At 57.5% G+C, this 20,976-nt stretch overlaps 3 protein-coding genes across 12 annotated transcripts in view; 1 reads left to right on the top strand and 2 right to left on the bottom strand.

The window, feature by feature from the left end:
* The window catches only part of RAD54L2 (RAD54 like 2), a 45,542-nt gene extending 34,275 nt beyond the window's left edge, over window positions 1-11,267 (top strand). For 3 of the 5 annotated variants that reach the window (XM_015874591.2, XM_015874593.3, XM_015874594.3), the window contains 11 exons: window positions 302-553; window positions 1,156-1,274; window positions 1,594-1,709; window positions 2,461-2,560; window positions 2,896-3,101; window positions 4,314-4,489; window positions 5,162-5,358; window positions 5,473-5,669; window positions 6,152-6,241; window positions 6,790-6,882; window positions 7,085-9,492. In XM_015874591.2, the coding sequence (XP_015730077.2) occupies window positions 302-553; window positions 1,156-1,274; window positions 1,594-1,709; window positions 2,461-2,560; window positions 2,896-3,101; window positions 4,314-4,489; window positions 5,162-5,358; window positions 5,473-5,669; window positions 6,152-6,241; window positions 6,790-6,882; window positions 7,085-8,073 (2,535 nt within the window). In that variant the 3' untranslated portion in view covers window positions 8,074-9,492. Of the gene's footprint in view, window positions 1-301; window positions 554-1,155; window positions 1,275-1,593; window positions 1,710-2,460; window positions 2,561-2,895; window positions 3,102-4,313; window positions 4,490-5,161; window positions 5,359-5,472; window positions 5,670-6,151; window positions 6,242-6,789; window positions 6,883-7,084; window positions 9,493-9,675 lie in introns of those variants that run through there. The other 2 variants (XM_015874595.3, XM_085517105.1) reach the window with 1 other exon arrangement.
* Window positions 11,186-18,439, bottom strand: LOC107319613 (semaphorin-3D-like). Of its 5 annotated transcripts, none has more exons than XM_015874598.3 (18): window positions 18,209-18,433; window positions 16,225-16,492; window positions 15,014-15,174; window positions 14,866-14,928; window positions 14,644-14,763; window positions 14,465-14,567; window positions 14,251-14,379; window positions 14,028-14,173; window positions 13,623-13,737; window positions 13,468-13,537; window positions 13,246-13,390; window positions 12,949-13,171; window positions 12,765-12,847; window positions 12,652-12,693; window positions 12,385-12,542; window positions 12,226-12,290; window positions 12,026-12,156; window positions 11,186-11,958 (listed from the first exon to the last, which is right to left on the bottom strand). In XM_015874598.3, exons 1-18 carry the CDS (start codon window positions 18,296-18,298, stop codon window positions 11,590-11,592), a joined length of 2,481 nt encoding a protein of 826 aa, XP_015730084.2. In that variant the 5' UTR covers window positions 18,299-18,433; the 3' UTR covers window positions 11,186-11,589. The 5 variants fall into 5 exon arrangements, 2 of the variants coding, with proteins under 2 accessions (XP_015730084.2, XP_015730083.2); XM_015874597.3 differs by having other exon boundaries at window positions 16,225-16,552; window positions 18,209-18,263; XR_014934874.1 differs by lacking the exons at window positions 11,186-11,958; window positions 12,026-12,156 and having other exon boundaries at window positions 14,469-14,567; window positions 18,209-18,436.
* A 2,024-nt stretch (window positions 18,440-20,463) lies between these two features.
* RBM6 (RNA binding motif protein 6) overlaps window positions 20,464-20,976 on the bottom strand; it is a 48,508-nt gene continuing 47,995 nt past the window's right edge. For both annotated transcript variants that reach the window (XM_085516551.1, XM_015874601.3), the window contains exon 23: window positions 20,464-20,744. In XM_085516551.1, the coding sequence (XP_085372677.1) occupies window positions 20,619-20,744 (126 nt within the window). In that variant the 3' untranslated portion in view covers window positions 20,464-20,618. The remainder of the gene's footprint in view (window positions 20,745-20,976) is intronic.

The following is a 20,976-nucleotide window of genomic DNA, read 5'->3' as shown; positions in this document are numbered from 1 at the left end:
AGTCAGAGTGCCATTCTGTTTTGTTCTGAGGGAAAGAATTGGCAGCTTTGCAGTCAGGAGAGCCGTGGTTGAGACAGCTTGTACATTGCGTCGTGACTGAATCGTGTTTTCTATTTTTGCTGCCTTAATGCAGTCAGACTGGCTATCTCTTCAGTCCTGTACAGTTCCATGTGGGAATGGTGATGAGTTTATCAAAGTATTAATTCTATCCTTTGAGTAACTCTGGGGGCTTTCAGTTCCCAAACACTGAGAGGGAGCAGACAAGCACAGGCCTAACCATTGTCTTTTCTTACCCGTTCAGATCTGGAACCATCCGGATGTGTTGTATGAAGCTCTGCAAAAGGAGAACTTAGCAAACGAGCAGGACTTGGATGTGGACGACCTTGGCACAGCAAGCACCAATTCCCGCTGCCAGCCTCAAGGAGTTAAAGTCAAAACAGAGAGTAATGCTTTGCCATCACCAGTTGGAGAAGCCACCAACAGCAAGTTCCTCCAGAGTGTTGGCTTCAACCCCTTTCAGGAGAGGGCAAATCAGGTTGTTACTTACGAGTGGGTGAGTATCACAGCTGGAAAACTCTGCATCTGGCAAGTTGCAGTACACATAGACCAGACACTTAAAGGCTGAACCTGTTTTCACTAGGGCAGTTTTTTCTGAAGCAGAGCAAAGAAAAAGACTCTCCTGTTTGAAAGCCAGGCATTTATCATCCATTTTCTCTCACAGAGTGTCTTGATCAGCGTGTCTGCATGGTGCTGAGTGGGAATTCAGTCACACTTGTGTGACTGGAGTGCAGGCAACACACATAATACCATTGTTTTCATCTGACCGAGAAGGCTATGGACTTTGTTATTCTAAAAAGATGTCAGGCTGAAATTTAGTCTAGATAAGATGGGGATAAATCTAGCAGGATGCAGAGGAGAGATCTAGTGATAAGAGCAGAATCACGAGAAGGTAGGAGGATGCTCATTCATCCATCCTCCATTTGGAGCTTCTGGAATGGGAGGCAGCAGCAGTGGTTGGAAAAAGCATTGTCAGCTGGACTGACTGGATGAATATATCCTGTCTGAAACTATTTATTTAGTTCAATAATCCATATCAAGGTGAGATAAACAGGGCGTCAACAATTCCACCTGTAATAGTCTCCCATTTCTTGATAGGCCAAAGACATCTTGTGTGATTACCAGACGGGAGTCTTGGAAAACTCACCCAAAATGGTGTTACTGTTCCACCTAGTTGAGGAGAGCGTGAAGCTTGGAGACAAGATCTTGGTCTTCAGGTAAGCAAAGTATCAGTGGCTGATCCTACAGTCACTAAATGCTCAAGTTGTTGAGCGCCTTCTGGTGCTGGAAGGTTGTTACATGGGGTGCATGGTCTGGCAGTTCCCCTTTTTCTCTTTTGTTGTATTAGATCCTTTTTATTTATTTATTTATTTATTTCAAGCATTTTATGCTCTGCCAATATGTATTCTATGAGCAAGAGGTGGGCTGCAGGTGACAGGGTCTGGCACCATCAATGCTAGGGTCCCTGGGGAAGAGTTCTGATGTTCCACTTCTGCTGCTGGGGCTTTCTCCTGAACAGAATCCTTGTTTTTTCAGCCAGAGCCTGTCCACTTTGTCTGTCATCGAAGAGTTTTTGGCAAAGAGACCAATGCCAAATCCTCCAGGCTCAGATGGAGGAGTTCACAACTGGGTCCGAAATATCAGCTATTACAGTAGGTGCAACCAAACCTCCTCTCCTTTGGTGTGATGCTGTTGGATCTTTTGTGGTGGGCTAATTCCTGAGTGTCTTCCACCATCATCCTGTAGTATTCCCTGACTCTGTAAATGCTCTTCTGAAGTGATCTTCTGATGAAGTCTTTTTCAGACCATTCTTGAGAAGTTGCTTGGGAAGGCAGCATCACTTCAATTACTTGCTGATAGTTTCTCAGTCTTCTTTTAGACATCTTAGTCACAGATGTTTGGCATCTGAAGTATCTCAGAGCCGCTAGAAGCAAGATGCTGCACAGGAGCAGGGACTTGACAGCCCCTCTGCACTCCTTTAGGCCACTGTGCCCTGATCCAGTCAATGAGGTTTTGCCAAAGGCTTTCACAATTTCCTTTCTCTTGGTTCCCTGAGCTTCCAGCCCATGTGATGCTGTTTTTCCTGCTGCTTTCGCTTGCCTAATACAAAGCCTTAATGTGGTAGGTGTGTTGCAGCACTCCCAGTCTTGGCCTTGCCAAACTTGAGTGATGTTTTAGTTGATCTTTCAGTTGAACAAAGCCCAGGCTGGCTTGTTGCATTGCACCTGCCTGGCTGGGCAAATTAGAGATATGGAGTGGTTCAGTTATGGTCCAGGAGTGCATGAAGGTATAGAACTGGTTAGAAACCAGAGCCAAAGCTGAGTGGTTGGAAAGCAAATTTGTTCCGTTGTGATTCCCCCAGATATGCTGTGCTTATAAATGTGTCTTTAATTTCCTTCCTAGGGCTGGATGGCAGCACCTCTGCCTCAGAAAGGGAGCGACTGATTAACCAGTTCAATGATCCCAGTAACGCTTCTGTTTGGCTCTTCCTTCTGTCCACACGGTAAGCTGGCCAGAGCAGAAGGATGTAGTGGAAGACTTGCATTGCTCCTCCATATGCGTGTGGGTTTCCAATTTAGCTTCCTTTGTAACCTGCTCTCAAGAATTTATGGGACAATAGTACCATCTCCTTCTGTATTCCCTAGAGGTGTAAAACTGTAGCCAAGGTCTTCTGCAAACTGTTGATAACAGTCTTGGAAACCAGATAGAGGGTTGAAGTTGCCTGTAAAACTGTAGGAAGATTCCCATGGACACACCATGGCTGTGGTGGCTGCCCCTGCTTAGAAGCTTTGAATATTGGCCAAGGCAACTATTGGAAATTTTGCCTTTCATTTCCAGTGCTGGCTGTTTGGGTGTCAACCTCATTGGTGCGAACAGAGTGGTGGTGTTTGATGCTTCTTGGAACCCATGCCACGATGCCCAGGCTGTGTGCCGAGTGTACCGCTACGGGCAGAAGAAGCCGTGCCACATTTACAGATTGGTGTCTGATTACACCCTGGAGAAGAAGATCTATGACCGTCAGATCTCCAAGCAGGGCATGTCAGGTAGGCATGGACACAACACTGTTCTTGGCTGTTCCTCCTTTTGTCTCCTTTGAGTCTCATTTCTGTGTTTTCATAGCTTTTTATTTTAACGGTTGAAAACCAAACAGCCAAAGAAGTTGGCAGAAGGAAGTTTTCTAAGGCAAAGTTTGATGTTTGAGTCAGCAGTGACATGAGACCCTGCAAGAAAATCTGGACAGAGCAGTGAGAGTTGTAGAGCCAGCATCCCACAGCAGAACTATGCTCTGCAGTGCCATTTACACTCCTTGTTACTTTCTTGGTTGTAGAAGAGACTTGGAGCTTGAGGGCTGCTGATCCCCCTCCCCGCATGCCTGGGCATTATTTTTTGAGTAGCTCTGTACTTCCAATTTCTCTGGCACCAAGAGAGCAAAAAATAGCAAAATAAAAGTACATACTGATACTTTTGACTGATAGAAATTACTCAGGAGCCAACAATAACGAATTCATTCGTGATCTAACCTGCCCTCATACCAGAAGTTCCTTTTGTGCTGGTTTGTGCCAGCTGTCAAGCTGCTCTTGTAGTGTATGCAGCCAAGGGCTGTAGTGACCCAAAGAGGGTTCTGCTGCCTGTGTTCTGCTTTGTCTCATCTCTGCTCTAGAGGCAGCAGCTCAGTGTGATCAGCTCAGTGTGCTGCTTTGCCCTTGAGGCAGAGTCTCCCAGTAGCTGGCCTAGCTCCCAGGAGAGTCCTGAGTATGGATGTTTTCTCTACATCTTCCCTTTGCCCCACGTGCAGGAGGAAACGTCCAAGCAAAACTTTCAGGCTCTTGCAAGGGAGGGACCGTGGCTGCTTTTCTTAGCTTTCAACTCGAGACTTCTGTGGTTTTCAGCACCTGGTTGAGCCTTTTTGGTGGCGTTTTGGAGGGCCAAGTATTGATGTTGCCACCTTTATATCCCTGACCTTGTCTGTTTTCAACCTTAGGATGTGGAGGTTGTGAGGTGGGACACCATTTACATTTAGTTTCACGTTCCTGTGTGCCTGCATTGCATTGCTGTGCAATTCAGAGGATGAGACATTTGTCAGTGTGATTTGGTCAGACAGGTTCATCTCCCAACATGATGCCTTAACTTTTACACAAGGCTTCTGAAGAGCGTTCAGGTTGCAAAGAGGGAGCTCTGTAAGGACAGGAGTGCAGAAAGGGGAGCAGTGTCCATCTCTTCCCTTCTCAGCTCACACTGTTCCCTCCCTCTTCCAGATCGGGTGGTGGATGACCTGAACCCAGTGCTGAACTTCACCCGACGGGAGGTGGAGAATCTGCTGCATTTTGTGGAAGAGGAATCCGACCTTGCTCAGCTCTCCCTCAATCCAAGCAAGATGAAGGAGTCGGTTCTACAGTTAGCCTGTCTCAAGTATCCTCACCTCATCACCAAGGTATAAGACCAACCTGCTGCTTTTCTAGTAGAGCACTGTGTGGGCAAGAGGGGGCTGTTGGGGCTTGGCTATGTGATGGGGATGTGATGGCAAGAAGAACACATCAGTATGCTGGTGGGAATAGATAAAAATTCCTCCAGAGAGGGTCCTAAGAGACCTGCCCTTTGGTGTAGTATCTTCTACACATTTTGAGCCGCTTCTATCTTGGACAGGATTGGGGGTAGGTGATAGGGCACCTCTTATTTTGACCAGGAAGGAGGCAGTGGTACATCTCAACTTGCTGCCAGCTCTCTTTCTGAAGTGATTTTAAAACAATGTAGGGGAAAGCCAGCACTTGGCTCTGCTGGGGAGAGCTCTGCTGGTAGGATGGTGCTGCAGAGTGAACCTGTGGCCAGGTGTTGGGCTCTGGTGGCCATGAGACATCTCAGCAGGCTCTGTGCTTGCACTCTTGGCTTGGCAGACATGATGGCTTAGCTGACTCTCAGTCAACCTTCAGGCTGTGCCTTGGTTGCTCTTGCAGTGTGTCCCCAGATATGCTGTGCTCTGACCAGCTCTGCCCCCACTCCCCTTGTCCCTCTTGCTGGGATGGGGACAGGGTGGCTGCCGTGTGGGGTATGTTGGTTCCCTCTTGCGGTGAGTTGGTGACAAAAGCTCTGTGCTGTTGGGCTGCAGGAGCCTTTTCAACATGAATCACTGCTGATTGACCGGAAGGAGCACAAGCTGACCAAGGCAGAGAAGAAAGCAGCCAAGAAGAGCTATGAGGAGGAAAAGCGAGCATCCGTCCCATACACTCGGCCGTCCTACGCACAATATTACCCAGCCAGTGACCAGAGCCTGACGAGCATCCCTGCCTTCAGCCAAAGGAACTGGTAAGTGTCTGCATCTTTCCCTTCTTCCTGTGTTGTAGATGATAAATGAAGGCACAGAGGACATTTAGCACTGTCAGTGAGGACACTGCACTTTCCTCTCTCCTCTCTCACTAGGCGACCAGCGCTCAAAGGCGAGGACAAGCCAGTGGCAAGTGTCCGCCCAGTTCAGTCCACTCCCATTCCTATGATGCCTCGGCATGTCCCATTGGGCAGTGCAGGATCAACCTCAAGTTCCAACCCTGCTGTCAACTTCCCCATCAATTATCTACAGCGAGCCGGTGTCCTTGTGCAGAAGATTGTCACAACCACAGGTGAGTTGCTGCTGCTCACAGGTAGTTGAGTTGTGATGACCACAGTGAGTTGAGGAGCAAGGTGAACTGCTGATGTCCACACAGGCTGTGGGTAAACAGATGTCAGAGCAACTGGTATCACCACTCTGCATTTGAGCAGTTCCCCAGTATGTGGAGGACTTTGCTTGCAGGTGTCTAAGGGGCACATGCTTGGTGGGTTACTGGGAGTGAACTCTTTGAGAGACGAGTGAATACTGCTTCCAGACAGAAGTAATCAGCTGTCTTTGCTGGGACAGGAGAAATGCTGTGCCAGAGCAGCACGGCTTTGCTTCCTTGAAGCTTGTGCTGCCTCCTGTACTGCTCAGAAATACACTTGGGGCTTGCTTCTGGCGCAGCACAGAGAGGAGGCAATAGCATTGCAAATGGAAGGGTTTGTTCCCCTCTCCCAGCTGTGAATGGCACACGGTTTCACAGGCATTGTTTGTTTCTTCCTCCACTCCCAGATATTGTGATTCCGGGTACAAACACATCCACTGATGTACAGGCGAGAATCAGTGCTGGCGAGAGCATCCACATCATCCGAGGGACAAAAGGTAAGGCCCTCTGCCTTGGGAAGATCTCTGGGTGGGGACTTGACCAATGCTAATTAGCAAAGAGGAGGATGGAAAGGCATCAGTCAGGCAAGGGGAGGAGATCTGGACTTCATAGTGGCTCTGTTGCAGCCCGTGGTGTGCTCTTGCAGCTGACACTTCAGGACTATTGCAGCTATGACTGCATCTGCCTCTGAGAGGAGCTGTTGGATGTTGTTGCTGAGTGTCTTGTTCTCACAGAACCCACTGCATGTACTGGGGCAGCCAAACACTTTTCCCAGTGTTTCCAGAGCAAACTTAGCACCCTGAGTATGAGGTTCCACATTTCCCACTGGGTGTGGATGAGCTCCAACCCAGGAACACTGAAGAGGAGAATATGAGGAGTGAGGAAAGGCCAGAAGGCCCCCCACTGATCACCCTGCTTGTTCTGTCGGCCTGGCCTTCTGCAGCACTGCTGTTGTGTTCCTGCCTGGGCAGCCTCTCTGCTCAGTGGTTGGAGTCCTCAGCTGAGACCGGGAGCCGTGAATGAAGCTGTTCTCCCTCTGTTTCAGGGACGTACATCCGGACCAGTGATGGGCGGATTTTTGCTATTCGGACCACTGGGAAGCCAAAGGGCAACGAAGACCGTCGGGCAGCTGCCTCAGGTAAGGCTTGTGAGCGCTCTGCAGGGCTTGCTCGTCCACTTCCGTGCCTGAGTGTCTGGGGTGTTCTGTTCCCTGGCTGCCTTGTGTTCAGAGCTCGCCCCACAGCCTCCCCACAATTTCTCCCTCACCTTTTCTCCCTCTCAGATCCCAGCTTCCTCTCCAGGGCTGTCTTTCTCACCTCCTCCACCTTCCTTTTTTGCAGGCTCCCAGAGCTCTTCGCTGGAGTCCGCAAGCAACGGCAGACACAGTGCCTCATCCCCGCAGCTCCCCAGCGCGGAGGAGCTCACTCGGCCCATATCCCCCGACAGCCCCGAAATCATCAGCGAGCTGCAGCAGTACGCGGAGGCGGCAGCAGCCCGGGAGTCCCGGCACAGCTCCCCCAGCACCACCACAGCACAAGGCCACCCGTCCCGCACGGACAGCGCGCCCAGCATAGCGGCTCGAGGAGCTGAGCAGCGCGCGGGGATTCACTGCGTGGCTGCCTCCGTGTCTTCAGCCCTGTCAGCCTCTGGCCAGCACGTCGATGCCCACTCGGTGTTGGACTTACGGGGCAACAAGCGCAAGTCAAGCTCGCCATCAACTCCGGAGGAGCAAACCCGCAGGCAGCAGAAGAAGCGCCAGCTGCCGTCGTCCGTGCAGCCGTACGAACACGGGTACCCCGTCTCCGGTGGGTTCGCCATGCCTCCTGTCTCTTTAAACCACAACCTAACCCATCCATTTGCCTCCCAGCCAGGAAACTCCTTGTACATGGGCGCTGGCTCCTCTTACTACCAGCTGCCCAATTTACTCCCAGACCCTCATCTGGTGTTCCCTGTGACTACTGACCCTCTGCTGACAGCCGGCACCGCCAGCTCTTCTGCTGCTACCTCAGCCACCGCCAGCGTCCCCTCATTCATGCTAAACCCATCTCTGACGGGGGTGCTGCCCAGTTACTCGCTCCCCTTCACGCAGTCCCTCCTGCCCGAGCCCAGGATGTTCGCTCCTTTCCCAGCCCCCGTCCTGCCTAGCAGCCTTCCCAGGAGCATGGCATCCGCCTACCCTGGCTATGTGTCCCCTCACTCGGGCTACCCGGCCGGGGGCTTCCTTCGCTCCCAGGTGCCTCAGTTTGAACCCCAGGAGGTCCCAGAGGTGGGATGCAGCTCTAATGACGAGGACAAAGACGACGATGTTATAGAGATCACAGGGAAATAACGGGCCCAGCTCCCGCTCGGTCTCAGCTCCGCCGGGAGGCGAAAGTTGCAGGACCTCAGTGGGAGTCAGGATTTCCCCCCCATCCCCCCCATCCCCAGGCCACGGCAGTGGGTTGGAGAAGGATGCAAAGGGGTTGGTTTTCTTCTTTTCGTTCTGTTCTGTCGTTTGGTTTCTTTGTTTTTTTTAACCGTCAAGGATCTGAACTGTACTGAGGGCTGGGAGCTGGGTGGGGGGCGTAGGACGGACCTGAAGGCCGGGGGAGCACGAGGCAGGGCCGGAGGGAAGCGGCGATGCAAACCATAGGAGTGCCTCCCTCCCTCCCATGCCCTGTCTGTCTGTCTGTCTCTGTTCTGTCTTGTCCGAAGGGGAGGCTCGGTGCCCATCGCTGCCCTTCTCAGCCCGGAGGCGCGGTGCTGGCGGGCGCTCTCCCTCTCACACGAACTGCCTTATCCGTGAGCTTCCCTCCCCAGGGGAGGTGGGGGCCAGGGGGAGGCTCCAGCGGAGGTCGGGGTTTGGGGTTGGGGGGGAGGGAGGGTGGGGAAACGTTTTTACCGGGGAGGGGAGTTTATGGGGGTGGGGGAGGGAGATTTTATGTCGTGTGTGTTGTAGGGGGAGGGATTGATGTAAAGAAAAAGAAAAAAACAAAAAATGAACAACAACAAAAAACCGACACAAAATCACCCCACAATCTGTTGTCCTTTTCAAATTCTCTTCTAAGCCACGGGAGGGCTCCGGGCCCTTCTGGGGCAGCCAACTGAGGTAGGTCCATCCCACTGTGCCCACTGTGTGGCAGCTGCAGGGGGTCCCAGTGCCCCCCCCCCCCCAACCCTGCAGACCATGGACTGGGTGGGCTGAGCCCCAGGCAGGGCAGAGGGCTGCACCCGGCTGGCAGCTCTGCGATGGGAGCCACTTCCCCCCGCCCCACACAGAATCTCTACCTTAATTTATTACATGAAGGCGTCGTATTTATTGCTCGGGGGAATCTTTCTATTTCTAAATTAATTTCTGTGTGAACGCAAAAGGAATCCGTGAAGCTCTGACCTCCATCACGCAGTGGATGCTTGTCGGGCTGTGTGGCAGGGGGAGCAGCTGAAGCATAGGGCAAGTTGGCTGTGGCCTCGTAGCTTCCCCTCATCACACCGTATCCCATGGGGGCTGCGGAGCAGCTGGGCAGGCACGGAGCCCTCCAGTGCTCTCAGGGCAGGTGGAGGAGCCGCTGTGCTCCTTCCAGGTGAGGAGGCTGGATGGGAGGAAGGAGAGGCAGCTCTACAGGGCTCGGGTGAGCCCTGGGGGCTCTCAGAGCCTGTTTGGTGCTGGCTGGGAGCAGGCAGGGCAGGGCAGGATGCGCTGCCATCCTCCATCAGGGCTGCGCGCGACGGAGATGTGGCATGGAAACAATAAAAGAACTGTTCCGGGGCTTTCCTAGTGTCCTTCTCTGTTCAATGGCCGTTGTCTGTCAAACATAACCACGCCGCTCGTAGAAGCCTTAGATCGACAGTTTAGCTATGCAAATTATTTTAATTATTATTATTAATTATTTTTATTATTATTATTTTTTAAGACAAACATTAAAATAGTGCTTTCTTCTTTAACATATCCTAGGAGTTGAAAACCGAGGGGTTCTGAGCAAACTGCTGGACAACTTGTCTTTGGATGCACCATGGAAATAAAAATCAAACCCCCCCACAAAAGTAACAAAGCAAATTAACTGATGGTGTTCATGCAAGTTCCTCCAAAGCCGTGACAGTGCTGCCTTGTGAGTCGTGCCCTCCCGTGCTCTGTGTGTCCTCCTGCGCACAGCCCTGTGCCGCTGCCCGCCGCGTCCCTGTGAGGCTGTGGTTGCTGGTGGATTTGGGGATGGGTCGTAGCAACGGGTGGTCCCGGTGGGGAGAGTGGGAGAGGAGTGGCAGCCCAGCCCCCCCACCCCCTGCAGCTCGGGACCCTGCACTGAGATGTGTCCCCGCTGGGCTGTGTGCCACTGCAGGTGGTGGCATTTGGGACAGCTCTGTGGGCAGCCTCCCTGCAGCTCTCCAGGCACCTGCCCTGGTCCCAAGCACCCTTTGGGCACAACGGGGTCCCCCTTGAAGAGGGTCTGTGTCCCCACACCCATCAGCCCGGCCCAAGGGGTGGCCATCACCGTTGCATTCCTGCTGGGCATCACCTGCCCATCCCCTCCCTCCTCCTCCCAGCACCACGGGGTTGTGCAGGCTGGTCCTAAGTGGAGGGACCCCTGTGAGCCCTGCAGCCCCTCTCCTGGGGATCCCCACCCTACACCCCCTCCCTCAACATGTGGTTCTGCTGCAGGGCTCCTGTCCCAGCCCTGAGCCTGGAGCGCCGCTTTCCCACCTGGTTCAGTGCTCTCTTTATTTTTGCTGCTGACTTTGTCTCCCAACCACCAGCGGTAGCGGTGGGGCAGGGGGTGACGCTGGGGACAGCCCTGCAGGGCTCTGCCTGGCTTCTTAGAGACCCTAAGGAAGAACTGGGGGGCAGTGGGGTGATGTCCCAGGGCCAGGGTGGGCTCTGCAGGGTGCCAGGGGGTGGCTGCAGATGCACACACACAGCAGGGGGTTCCGGCTAGCAGGGGGGTGTTCACTACAAATGATGATGTGTTTTGGCTCAGCAACAGCAGCAAACAGCTGAGCGCCACCAGAACATCGCTCAGTTGAGGGGTCAAAAGATGCAAAGGGCAGCGATGCATTCGCAGCTGGTGTTGCTCGCCGCGCTTGGGTGAATTGTGTTTGTGCAGGGGAGGAACTAGGGGAAGGGCTGGGGAGTGCTGGGCACAAGGGGACGCAATGTGATGCTGTGGGGACGCCGTGCAGGATGTGTCCCTTTGCTGGGTCAATGGCACCGGCTCACGGCACAGCCACGGGCACACAGAGCCCGACTGAATCCATCCATGAGTCTCACTTTGGTTTTCCTGTTGTTTTGGGGTTATTCTTTCGGTTTTGAACTCCCGCCTTCATTTGTGGCTGGTCTTTTGTGGTTGGAAGGAGGAGCACCCAGCAGGGCGGGTGGGTTGGTGCCCCACGCATGATCTCGTGCTTCCCTCTGCTCTCTGTCCAACGGGCTGTGCTTGCCTGAGCTCCCGGAGCAGAGACTTGGAACAATCTGTTGTTTATATGATGTATTTATTTTTACTTGTGTTTCATGTCATTTTTTTGTTTTTAATAATAAATTGTAAGTTGGTATAACTGCCTGTTGTCTCTCTGGCTTTGGAATCCATAACAGTGCTGTGGGCTGGGCTGGGAGCGGTGGGCACCCCTCAGCCCTCCGGGATGGTGCTGGGGGTGGGTGCTGCGCCCACTGTAGGTCCAGGTGCTGCCGAGTGCTGGGAGCCACGTGCAAGAATGGCTGCTTTCCATTCTCAGCCTCTTGTCTTCCTTATTGCTGCTAAGAACAGGCCAGGGAAGAATGGGAATCAGCTCCTCAGGGCACGCAGGCTTTGTGTCCAGGAGCCAAGGCGGACAGTCCCAGCGCAGTGTGAGGTAGTTGTATTGGGGAGGCTCTGTGCCCCTACAGCCTCCGGGGCTGCCGGCGCACACGGCTGCTCTTGCTCTCGGGCGCACGGTGCTGCCACTTCTGCTGCCAGGCCTTCTGCCGCTGCCGCTCGCGGAGCCGCAGTGCGGTGCAGTAGGATTCCAGGCTGCCGCTGCCCGGTGCCCCCAGCGCCCGAGGGTCCGTCCAGCTGCTCTCGACTCCTTTACTGTGGCGATGTGGGGGCTCTGTGGCCTCATGCTGGATGATGTGCAGGCTGTAGCGTGTGAGGGGCCGGGAGAAGGAGCGCTCCACAGCCTGGCACTCATAGGTGCCAGCGTCCTCCCGGTCCAGCTGGCGGATCAGCAGCCCCTGCTCCAGCACCGCCATGCGCCCACTGCTCCTCACCTGGGCACGGGCACAGTCAGGCTCTGCCGTCCCCCTCGCCCTCACCCCATCCCCGCCGCCCTCATACCTCGCTCAGCCCCGGCCCCTCTCCACGCCGTGCCAACCACCGCACCGCTGTCTGCGGGGAGCGCGCCCGGCACTCCAGGAACGTGGAGTTCTTCTCCACACCGAACACCGGCCGCTCCACGGCCACCATCCCTGCATGGGAATGGGATGGGGTGGGCCCCAGCATTGCATGGCACGGTGGCGGAAGGTGCTGGCACTCACCCTCTGCTGTGTCCTGGCACTGGCTGAGCACATCAGCCTTCAGCACGTCCTGGCACCGGGCACGTCTGTGGGGCAGTGGATGGGGCTGCGCTGGCACCTCTTTCCAGCCCAGGGCCGCCCCATGCAGGGAACGCAAGGTGACCTCATGGCGCTGCTCACCGCTTCTCCGTGAGCAGCACTGGGCTGCAGGCACTGCCGTCCCACGTGCAGTAGGGATCTCTGGCCAGACAGCAGTCCATGCAGGTCTGCCCGTAGAGCTCACAGCGGGACAGGGAGAGCTGCAGCAGCCCCTGCGTGCTGCTCACCAGCAGCTCCTGCTGCTCAGGTACACGGCAGTGGTCAGTGGGACAGGGCCTTGGTACAGCTGGGGGGTGATGGGCCAGAGCCAGACGCCCTGTGCCTTGGGGTAGAAGCATGAGGACTCACCCGCTTCGGTGACAGCTTCATGTCCAGGATGGGTGAAGGCACCTGGAGGGCAAAAGGAGGCACTGAGGCCTTGCTGGGCACAGGACATTTGCTCCCACTAAGTGCCTCCATACCTCGGTGACGCTGATCTCCTCCAGACTCACAGCCTCAGCACCCACCTCACCGGGCAGCCCCACCTTCAGCACCTTCCCATCATCTGCCAACACAGAGACACATTGTGGGGTGGGGGTCTGACAGTGCGCACACACCCTTTGCCTGGCTCCATTCCCCACCCCCAGCGTCGTGCCGAGCCCCCACCTGTGCCAAGGAAGAGCACGTCGTAGTGGCGGCCCTCAGCCTCCAGCCGGTGCACCAGCAGCTGCCGCAGTCGGTAGGGAACGTTGGCACGGACCAGGACGGGCCGGCGGCCCAGCGGGCGGATGGGCTCCCACATCAGCTGGTGGGTGCGCACGAAGCTGATCAGCTCGTCGGGGAAGTCCTTGGTGGAGCGGAGCAGGGGGTCGTATGTCTCACTGGGGCACTGCGGGGAGCACCGAGGGATGAGTCACGGCCGGGACGGACCCTCCTGCTGCCACTGACTGCCTGCATCCGTACCGTGCCAGGGCGGGGATAGGGGACGCGGCCCTTGTACTGCGTCCAGCGGTGGTCGAAGCCCTCCTTGTGCGCGAAGGGGCCGCTGAAGGCTGCCCTGACTGCAGCCATGGAGTAGACGCAGACGGCGGAGCCACTGAACACAGCGCTGCGGGGCGGCTGTCAGTGTAACGGGGTGAGGACTGGGGAGGCTCATGGATGCTCCATGCTTGGGGGTGGGCTCACCTGGATGCCGTGAAGAGGCCGAAGATGAGGGGGTTCTGCGGGTCTCGTGTGTGGAGAAGGAAAACGTCCTCTGCAGAGAGAAGAGAGAGAGAGCAGTGGCTGTGTGCTGGGTGCTGGGTGCTGGGCAGCAGCAGCCCCAGGTGAGAGGCACTCACCCAGCTGGTCAAAGTGTGTCTGCGTGCCCTGGGGCCCGGGGATGGAGCACAGCAGACGGGCCTTGAGGAAAGTGCTCCAGCGGTTGATGAGGCCATGCTTCCCTCCGACATCGTTCTGCTGGGCACTGAGTGCTACAAAACCTGCCTGGCCTGGCATCCACCCACCCAGCCCAGCACCAGCACTGGCAAATGGGCACAGCCCCAACCCCTGTGCTGCCTGGGTGCCCAGGGATGGGGATGCACTCATGGCTCTGCAGCAGAGCACCGGCAGAGGTGGGGGCTGTGCTCCCACTCACAGGGCATCTATGGACTGCAGAGACCTTGGGAGACCACCAAATCCAGCCCCGCAGCAGGGATGGGGACTGCAGCCGGGGAAGCCAAATGCCCACCTGGCTGCACACTGACCTTGCAGACCCGGGCCACCCTGGCGTGGATGTGCCGCCGCTCCCACTGCCCGCCCTCCAGGGCCGTCTCACGGAAGAAGACGTAGACTTTGTCGTCGTGTGGGTTGTGGGTGTCGGGGATGGCGAAGGCACCGATGAACGTGGGCTCTGTGAGCAGCAGCACGGCGTTGCCCCACGCCCACAGCTTCCCACGGGGCCACCAGCCGGGCCTGGAGCCCACATACCGTGCAGCCAGTGGTCCTGGTGCTGCTCCGTACGGATGTAGCCCCGCTCAGCTCCACCGACCTCGGTGCGGAAGAAGGCGGCGCTGCTGCCCATGAAATCGCTGGAGGTGCCCGAGTACAGCTGCCCATCTGCGGGGCAGGGCGGGCGTGGAGCAGCCGGGAGCTGCCACAGACCCTCCTTTCCCCAACACCTTCCCCGTTACTCCGCTCTTACCGACCAGCAGTGCAGCAAAGGGCTGCCGGGGGCTGTATGGGCACCGTCCTCGCCCCGACTGCAGGGAGTGGCTCAGCAGCCGCATCACCGGGACCCCGGGACCCTGTAGGGCACAAGGGGGGGGGTCAGTTTGCTGCAGGGATGCGCTGAGACTGGGAGCTGCCACAGGGAATCCCCACCTGCCCGTGGGCTCCCAGCTGCACGAAGGCACAGACGGGCTGATAGGCGCCGGTCCCGCAGGCCAGCACGTGGCTGCTGTTGTAGGGCTGGAGGAGGCGGATGAAGTTGGCGCACTCAGTCTGCAATGGGGGAGATGGATGTTAGCGACGGGCACAACTGAGCACTGGGGCTCAGCTCTCAGTGCCCAGAAGCCACAGGCAGAACTTCCCAATCCCACTCACCTCCACGTCCTTCCCTGTCAGCAGGCAATGCTCCACCTGTGCCCTGGGTGCCGGCCAGGAGATCTGCAACCACACACAGCCTGGGCTGATGGGGATGCGGTGCCGGATGCCAGCACTGCCCAACTCACACCCACTGCCCCACACTGACCTTCTCGGGCTCCCTGCCCGGCTGCTCCAGGTGCAGCAGGACGATGTGGTTCTTGGCTCCCACCATCAGCCAGGCCCTGTCCTCATCCAGCAGCAGCGCCTGGGAGCCTGGTACGTCCCCTGGGGTCAGCAGCCACCGGGAGCTGTTGGATTTCAGCAGCTCTGAAGGCACAGGGAGGGAGGAAGGGAGGCCATGAAGGGACCCCAATGACATGAGAACCCAAGCACGTGGGTGGGAGCAAAGCACTGGGGTCCCAGCTGGGCACATGGCCACGTTAAGTGCATGGGACGTGGGCACTGGTGCGTCTGCAGCAGCCGGGAGGAAGCGACCTGACGTAGAGCAGGGGAAGGAGCAGCGCTGTGCAGGGCCGGGCAGGGGCTGCCATGAGCTTCCACTGAGTGAATGGGGTGAGCAGCTGGATTCCTGTCCCTGCTTTCACTGTGCAGCGGCTGCGGCGATGGGTGAGACACATCCTCTCCTTTGTGCCATTATCTCCCAGGGACAGGCTGTTTTTCCTGAGCCTCAGCATCCTCGGTGCGGGCTGACCCGGCTTCCCGGGGTCACCGCCTGCCCCACACACATCCCGCAGCCCAGGGGGGCTCCACACCCCCATCCCTCACTGGTTGGGCACAGCCTCACCCTGCAGCCCCACACGGTGCAGGGACACAGGGACTGTCCCGCTGTGACCCACACTCACCTCTCGCTGTGCCCGTCCTTCCTGCGCTCCCACGGCATCACTGCTGTCATTTCCTTCTGCGAGCTGCTCACGTCTTCCCTCACCCCCCCAGCTCCAAGCTCCCTCTCTCTCCCACGCTGAGCCCCGACGTGCGGCTCTCAAAGGCCCTTTTATTTGATATTTATTTCTTTTTTTTTTCCCCTTAGGGTTTTCCAAACCCAAACTTCTGGAGCCGTTGTGTCCTTGAACCTGCCGCCCCTCGCTGTCCGTGAGTCACATCCCGTGCCATTGTTCCATTGTCCCCCAGCCCTCCCGATGCTGGGAGCTTCCTCTGCTGCCTCTGCCCATGACTGCGGGGTCGGCGTGCGGCCCCACGGAACCGCATCCCCGGGAGGGGCAGCACCTCGGATAGGATGGGATGGGGGGGTGGGGGGCGCATGAAGGAAATGGGACAGAAGTTGGTGGGGACATCGCCACGTGTGGGGGTGTCACAGCCCCGTGCCGACACCCTGCGCTCCCACCCGCAGCCCCTCACCTCTGTATGTGACACGGAGCCGTGGGTTGTGCTGTCTCCACGTCCCGGCGCTGAGCGGCCACAGCAGCAGCGCCCAGAGAAGGGCTGCAGCCACCGGGGCCATCGCTGCGGCCGAAGGGAAGAAGATGCTCCGCGATGCGCTCAGCCCCAGCTGCGACCTGCGTGACCCCGGCGTGGGCCCGGGCGGCAGCGGGGGGTGGCACCGTCCCACGGACACGCCGCTTCTCGTGCAGGCGGGGCGAGACGGAGCGTCCTCGGATGGAAACAGCTGCGGGCGATGAATCCAGGGCTAAGCTAAACACTGCCGACAGCTTCAAATAATCAACTCCTGAGAGAGGGGATGGAGAGGGGCTGCTGCAGAGGGATGTTGGCAGCACTTTCTGCCGTGCCACAAACAGGGCAGGAGCCCAAACGGCCGCGGGGGGAAGGGAGCTGGAAGAGCTCGGTCCCCAGGGGCGGAGGGGGCCGGGTGAGCCCGCAGCCACCCCCGCCCTGTGCCGCCCCACAGACCCCGATTGTCTCTCGGTTAATCCACAGCCCCGCGGGCTGCGCTTCTTGGGTTACAGCGGGGCCGGCAGCTGGGGGAGAGCAGGGGATGGGGCTGCGGGATGAGGCGAAGCCGGGCAGCAGTGAAGGCAGGTGGCGATGGGGCACCACGCCGTGTCCCGTGGGTTTGCTACCCCGTGGCTCAACCCACGTCACCGTGCCCTGCCGGTGCCACACGTGCCCATGGCTGCATCGTTAGGTTGGGCTGCTCCATGAGCGCTGCCCGTGCCTTTGTCCCCCGGGGACCGTGTGATGGATGCCCCACAGCTGCTCCATCAGGCAGCGGCAGCTGTCGTCCCTGTCCTGCTGACCCAGAGCCGCTGGAAGGGATGGATGGATGTTCAGAGCTGGATCCCAAAAGCAGGGTGTGCCGTGCCCTTGGGACCAGGGGTTGCACACAACCAGCAGCCCCAGAGCGAGGTCCCCTCAGCCTGGAGGTCTCCGGGGGCACGGCCACATTCCCAGCACCATCCACACCCCGGTGCGACGCGTGGGCCGAACCCAGCCCTCATCCCGTGTCCAGCTCATGGCTGACACCTGATACGGCCTCTCCTCCTCCATTCTCAGAGCTGGCTGAGCTGTGCGGAGGCCGAGACGTGAGTGGGGGCTCCTGGGTGGGATGGGGCCCTCAGGCACCCCCAGACCAGACCTCAGACCCTCAGCTGCCCAGGCATCGTGCAGAGCCCCCCATGGCTCCTAAAGCACAACTCCCTCATTCCCAACCCCTGCCCCCTTAGTGCTGCCCTGCACAGGAGCATCGCCCTGCACGTGGCTTCAAACCACGCCTGGGGACCGGGGCAACAGTTCACATCATTGGGGTTTCCTGTTTAATTCTCAACCAGAGGATCTGGACTGATGAAACCCTGCCTCGCATCCTTGTGGAATTCGGTGAGATTAGATTAGGGATGAATTCTTCCCATATTTCCTTATAGTGTTGATATTTCTGCTTTCAAACCGACCTCCCTATCTCCGCCTCATAAACCCTCGGGGTGTTTATTTCTCTGTCACATTCAATGCCCTCAGCTTTGCAGGATAAATCCACACATTGCAGCAAGGCACAGCACCCTGAGCATCACACCGACCTGTCCCAGCACATCAACCACCCCAATATTCCCATTCTAGGCTCACCACTCACCCCAGTGCCCTCATTCTGGGCTCACCAGCCATCCCAGTGCCCTGTCCCAGCACACCAACCCTCCCAGCGCCTCCACCCTAAGCACATCATCCACTTAATGCCCCCATTGCGGGCCCACCAACCGTCCCGGCGCACCAACCCCGAACCCGACGGCACGGAGCTCACTCAGGGATACGACGCACGAAGGCACAAAGCGCCCACAGCCCGACCCGGAGCTCTCACTCACAGCGGGACCGTCCAGCACCCAGCGGAGCTCTGCGGCTCCGGGGCACAGGGCGATTCCCGCATCGCTCCGTTACTCACCCGGGAGCCGCGGAGCCGCCGCCCGCCGATGGCAGCACCTGGGGCTCGGGGCGGGGCCGGGGGCTGCTCCCATTCCGTCCGTCCGTCCATCCGTCGGTCCGTCCGTCCCCTCGTCCCGCTCAGCCCCGCGGTGCGGGCGGCTGTTGCCACCTAGCGGTGCGGGGCTCCCAAACGTTGCGCTCCTGCAGCTCCGCGGGGTGGGACAGCGCAGGAACCCGTCGGGAGAGGCTGATGGAAGCGCTTCGCACGTCGGAGCGGCCATAGGAGCGTCGGAGCAGGGAGCCCTCGGCTGTGCCCGCAGGGTTGGGCAGGGGAACCTTTCCCCAGCCGGGCTGATATGGAGGAACGCGGGCAGGTGTGGGCTCCCCGTGTCTGTATTGTGCCAACGGGGCACAGCCCGAGCGCAGGGCGCTCACCACGCGCTTAGAGGGGTTTGCTCGGGGTGGGCCGTGACAACAGGGTGGGAGCTGCCCCCGCTGCTGACCCGGCTCTGAGCCCCTCCGGGGCAGCCCTCGCTTCTCACACCATTAGGACAACGAACCTCCTGCAGCCGGGCTGCTGCTCTCCTTCCCCCATCCACCCAACGCATTGCCGGGGGGAACAATGCATTGGGCCCATGGGTGCTCCATTGCCAGGTTTCCCACCATGGCAGCTCTGGCGAGGTGCAGACAAGGCAGCTCCCGGCCTTCCCCAGCTCCATTTGGGACCTGCTCCATTTGGGACCAGCCCATCCTTCCATTGTGCAGCCGCAGGGCTCCGTCCCATGGGGGAGCAGGGCTCTCATTTCCCCGTTTCCTCACTGCACACCCAGCCGGCAGGATGCCGAGGTGCATCGAGCAGCTGGAAACCCTCCCATGGAGGAAGGGGAGATGGCCAGATTCAGAGCTGGGCTTCCGTGTTGGCCACATTGTGGTTCTCAGCTCCATTCTGGCCAACCCCGGGGTCTGCAGCAGCTCCGACACAGGCTGAGCCTCTTGGAAACAGGAGACAAGTAATTAAAAGAGATGAAGGTAATTGCAGCACAGCTGTGGTTTCAGCTGAATGCTCTTGAAAAACATCCTATCAATGGTATCAAAGACACCCAAAACATCACCCCAAGTTTGGTTTGGGTTTCTACACCACCACCACGCTGGTATCCCCAGCAGATGACTGTATTTGCCATCATTCTCTATCCCTAACTGTACAACCAGGGCTGCCTGGTCACACTCCACTCCAGCCCTGTGTCCCTGCAACCCTCCCTGCAGACACTCGAGGGAGCCCACAGGTTTTCCCCATTCATTCCTCCCCTGGTTTGGAGGTGGCTGGGAGGAGCAGGCTGGGCTGCCCCAAGGCTCTCGTTGGGGATCCACCTGCTCTCTGGTTCCACTCTAACTGAGCTCCTGCTCCGTGGACCCAAACTGCTCCCAGCTGCTGAATAAATGCCTTCATTTTAGGGCATGAGCATTAAGGCCCACCTGAACTTCCATACAGACCTCCTTGAGCAGCTCCTCTCCCTGGCTTTGCACTGGAGCCCCAAGACAGAGCACAGAGTGGGTCTCCAGCAGCAGAGAGCTGCCTACCAGCCCTTAATAAAGGATGCTCCTTGCCCTGGGTGCACGAGCTTCACGCCATGGACTCACCAGCACCACAGGTTTCCCTGCATCCTCCATGGCTGGGTGCATCACTGAGGTACCAGCAGAGCTCCATACCTTTCTTGGGTTACCTGTGCCAGAGAAATGCAGCCTTGACAAGTCCTCTGCTTCACAAGTTGTTGGCTGCTGCAGGTGGTCCTTTACCTCCCAGTCTTGCTGTCTTCCTCTGGTGTGTAAGCAGCAGCTGTGTGTAAGTCAGGGCAGCTCCATCACCACCTGCTGTGGGTTGGGCTCAAGGTCTGCCCAGGTCACACTCAGCCCAGCAGTGCTGTCCCAGCTGAGCTCACACACACACACACACACACACACACATATACTCACTTTCATCGTGCTTCAGCCAAACTGCCCTGGACACATCCCTGTCCCAGGAGCTGCCTCTGCATGAACAGCACTTGCTGAGGACAGGACGGCTGCCCTCACTAAAGGCCAGGGTGAATCCCAAATGCTCCCCATTTCCAGCCAGGTCTTGGGGCTGTTTCTTCTGCTCCCTGTCCCCACCAAGCACACAGCGCCAGGAGCACCCAGCCCTGACACAGACGTAGGCTCCAGGCCCTTCCAGCAGGCAGCTGAATGCAGTGGAAATCCTCCAAAGCAACAAACGCCATTTCAGGCAAGAGGCAGCACTGACAAATTTTCAGTTTTATTAAAAAAAACAACCTAGCAGCAAACCCAGTAACAATTCAAAGACAAAGGAACCAAAAAACAACCCAACCCCGAGGGAACGTTACACAGAGAAAGAGATGAGAGATGGGAGACAGGCTTGGGCTTTTGTCCACCATTTACTCTAGCTCCTTATAGCGGGCAAACATCACCCTCCTGACGGCATCACGGTAGGTCTCATTGGATTGCCTCCTGTTGGGCCTCCCTTGTGCCCCAAGGCCAGGTCCCCTCTTCCGATTCTCTGCCTGAAATAAAGCCCCCCACAATCACAATGTATCTTAGTGATTCCTGCCAGTCCCCCCCTGGATTTCTGCTTCCCCCCATGGACTGCTTGAGGACGGCCAACTGCTCCCACGTGGATGGGGAAGAAAAGCTGCGTTCTTCTAAAAGCAGTTTGGGGTGAAAGTCAAGGCCTCAGCAGGCACTAAAAACAGGGCCAGCAAACACCCAGTGAGAAGCAAACCACAGCACCTGCAC

Source organism: Coturnix japonica, chromosome 15, assembly GCF_054131305.1.
Source record: "Coturnix japonica strain WE chromosome 15, WE-NBRP24, whole genome shotgun sequence".
NCBI classification, from domain to species: domain Eukaryota; kingdom Metazoa; phylum Chordata; class Aves; order Galliformes; family Phasianidae; genus Coturnix; species Coturnix japonica.
Note: the sequence above shows the minus strand (reverse complement) of the source record. Positions and strands in the feature narration are given on the sequence as shown.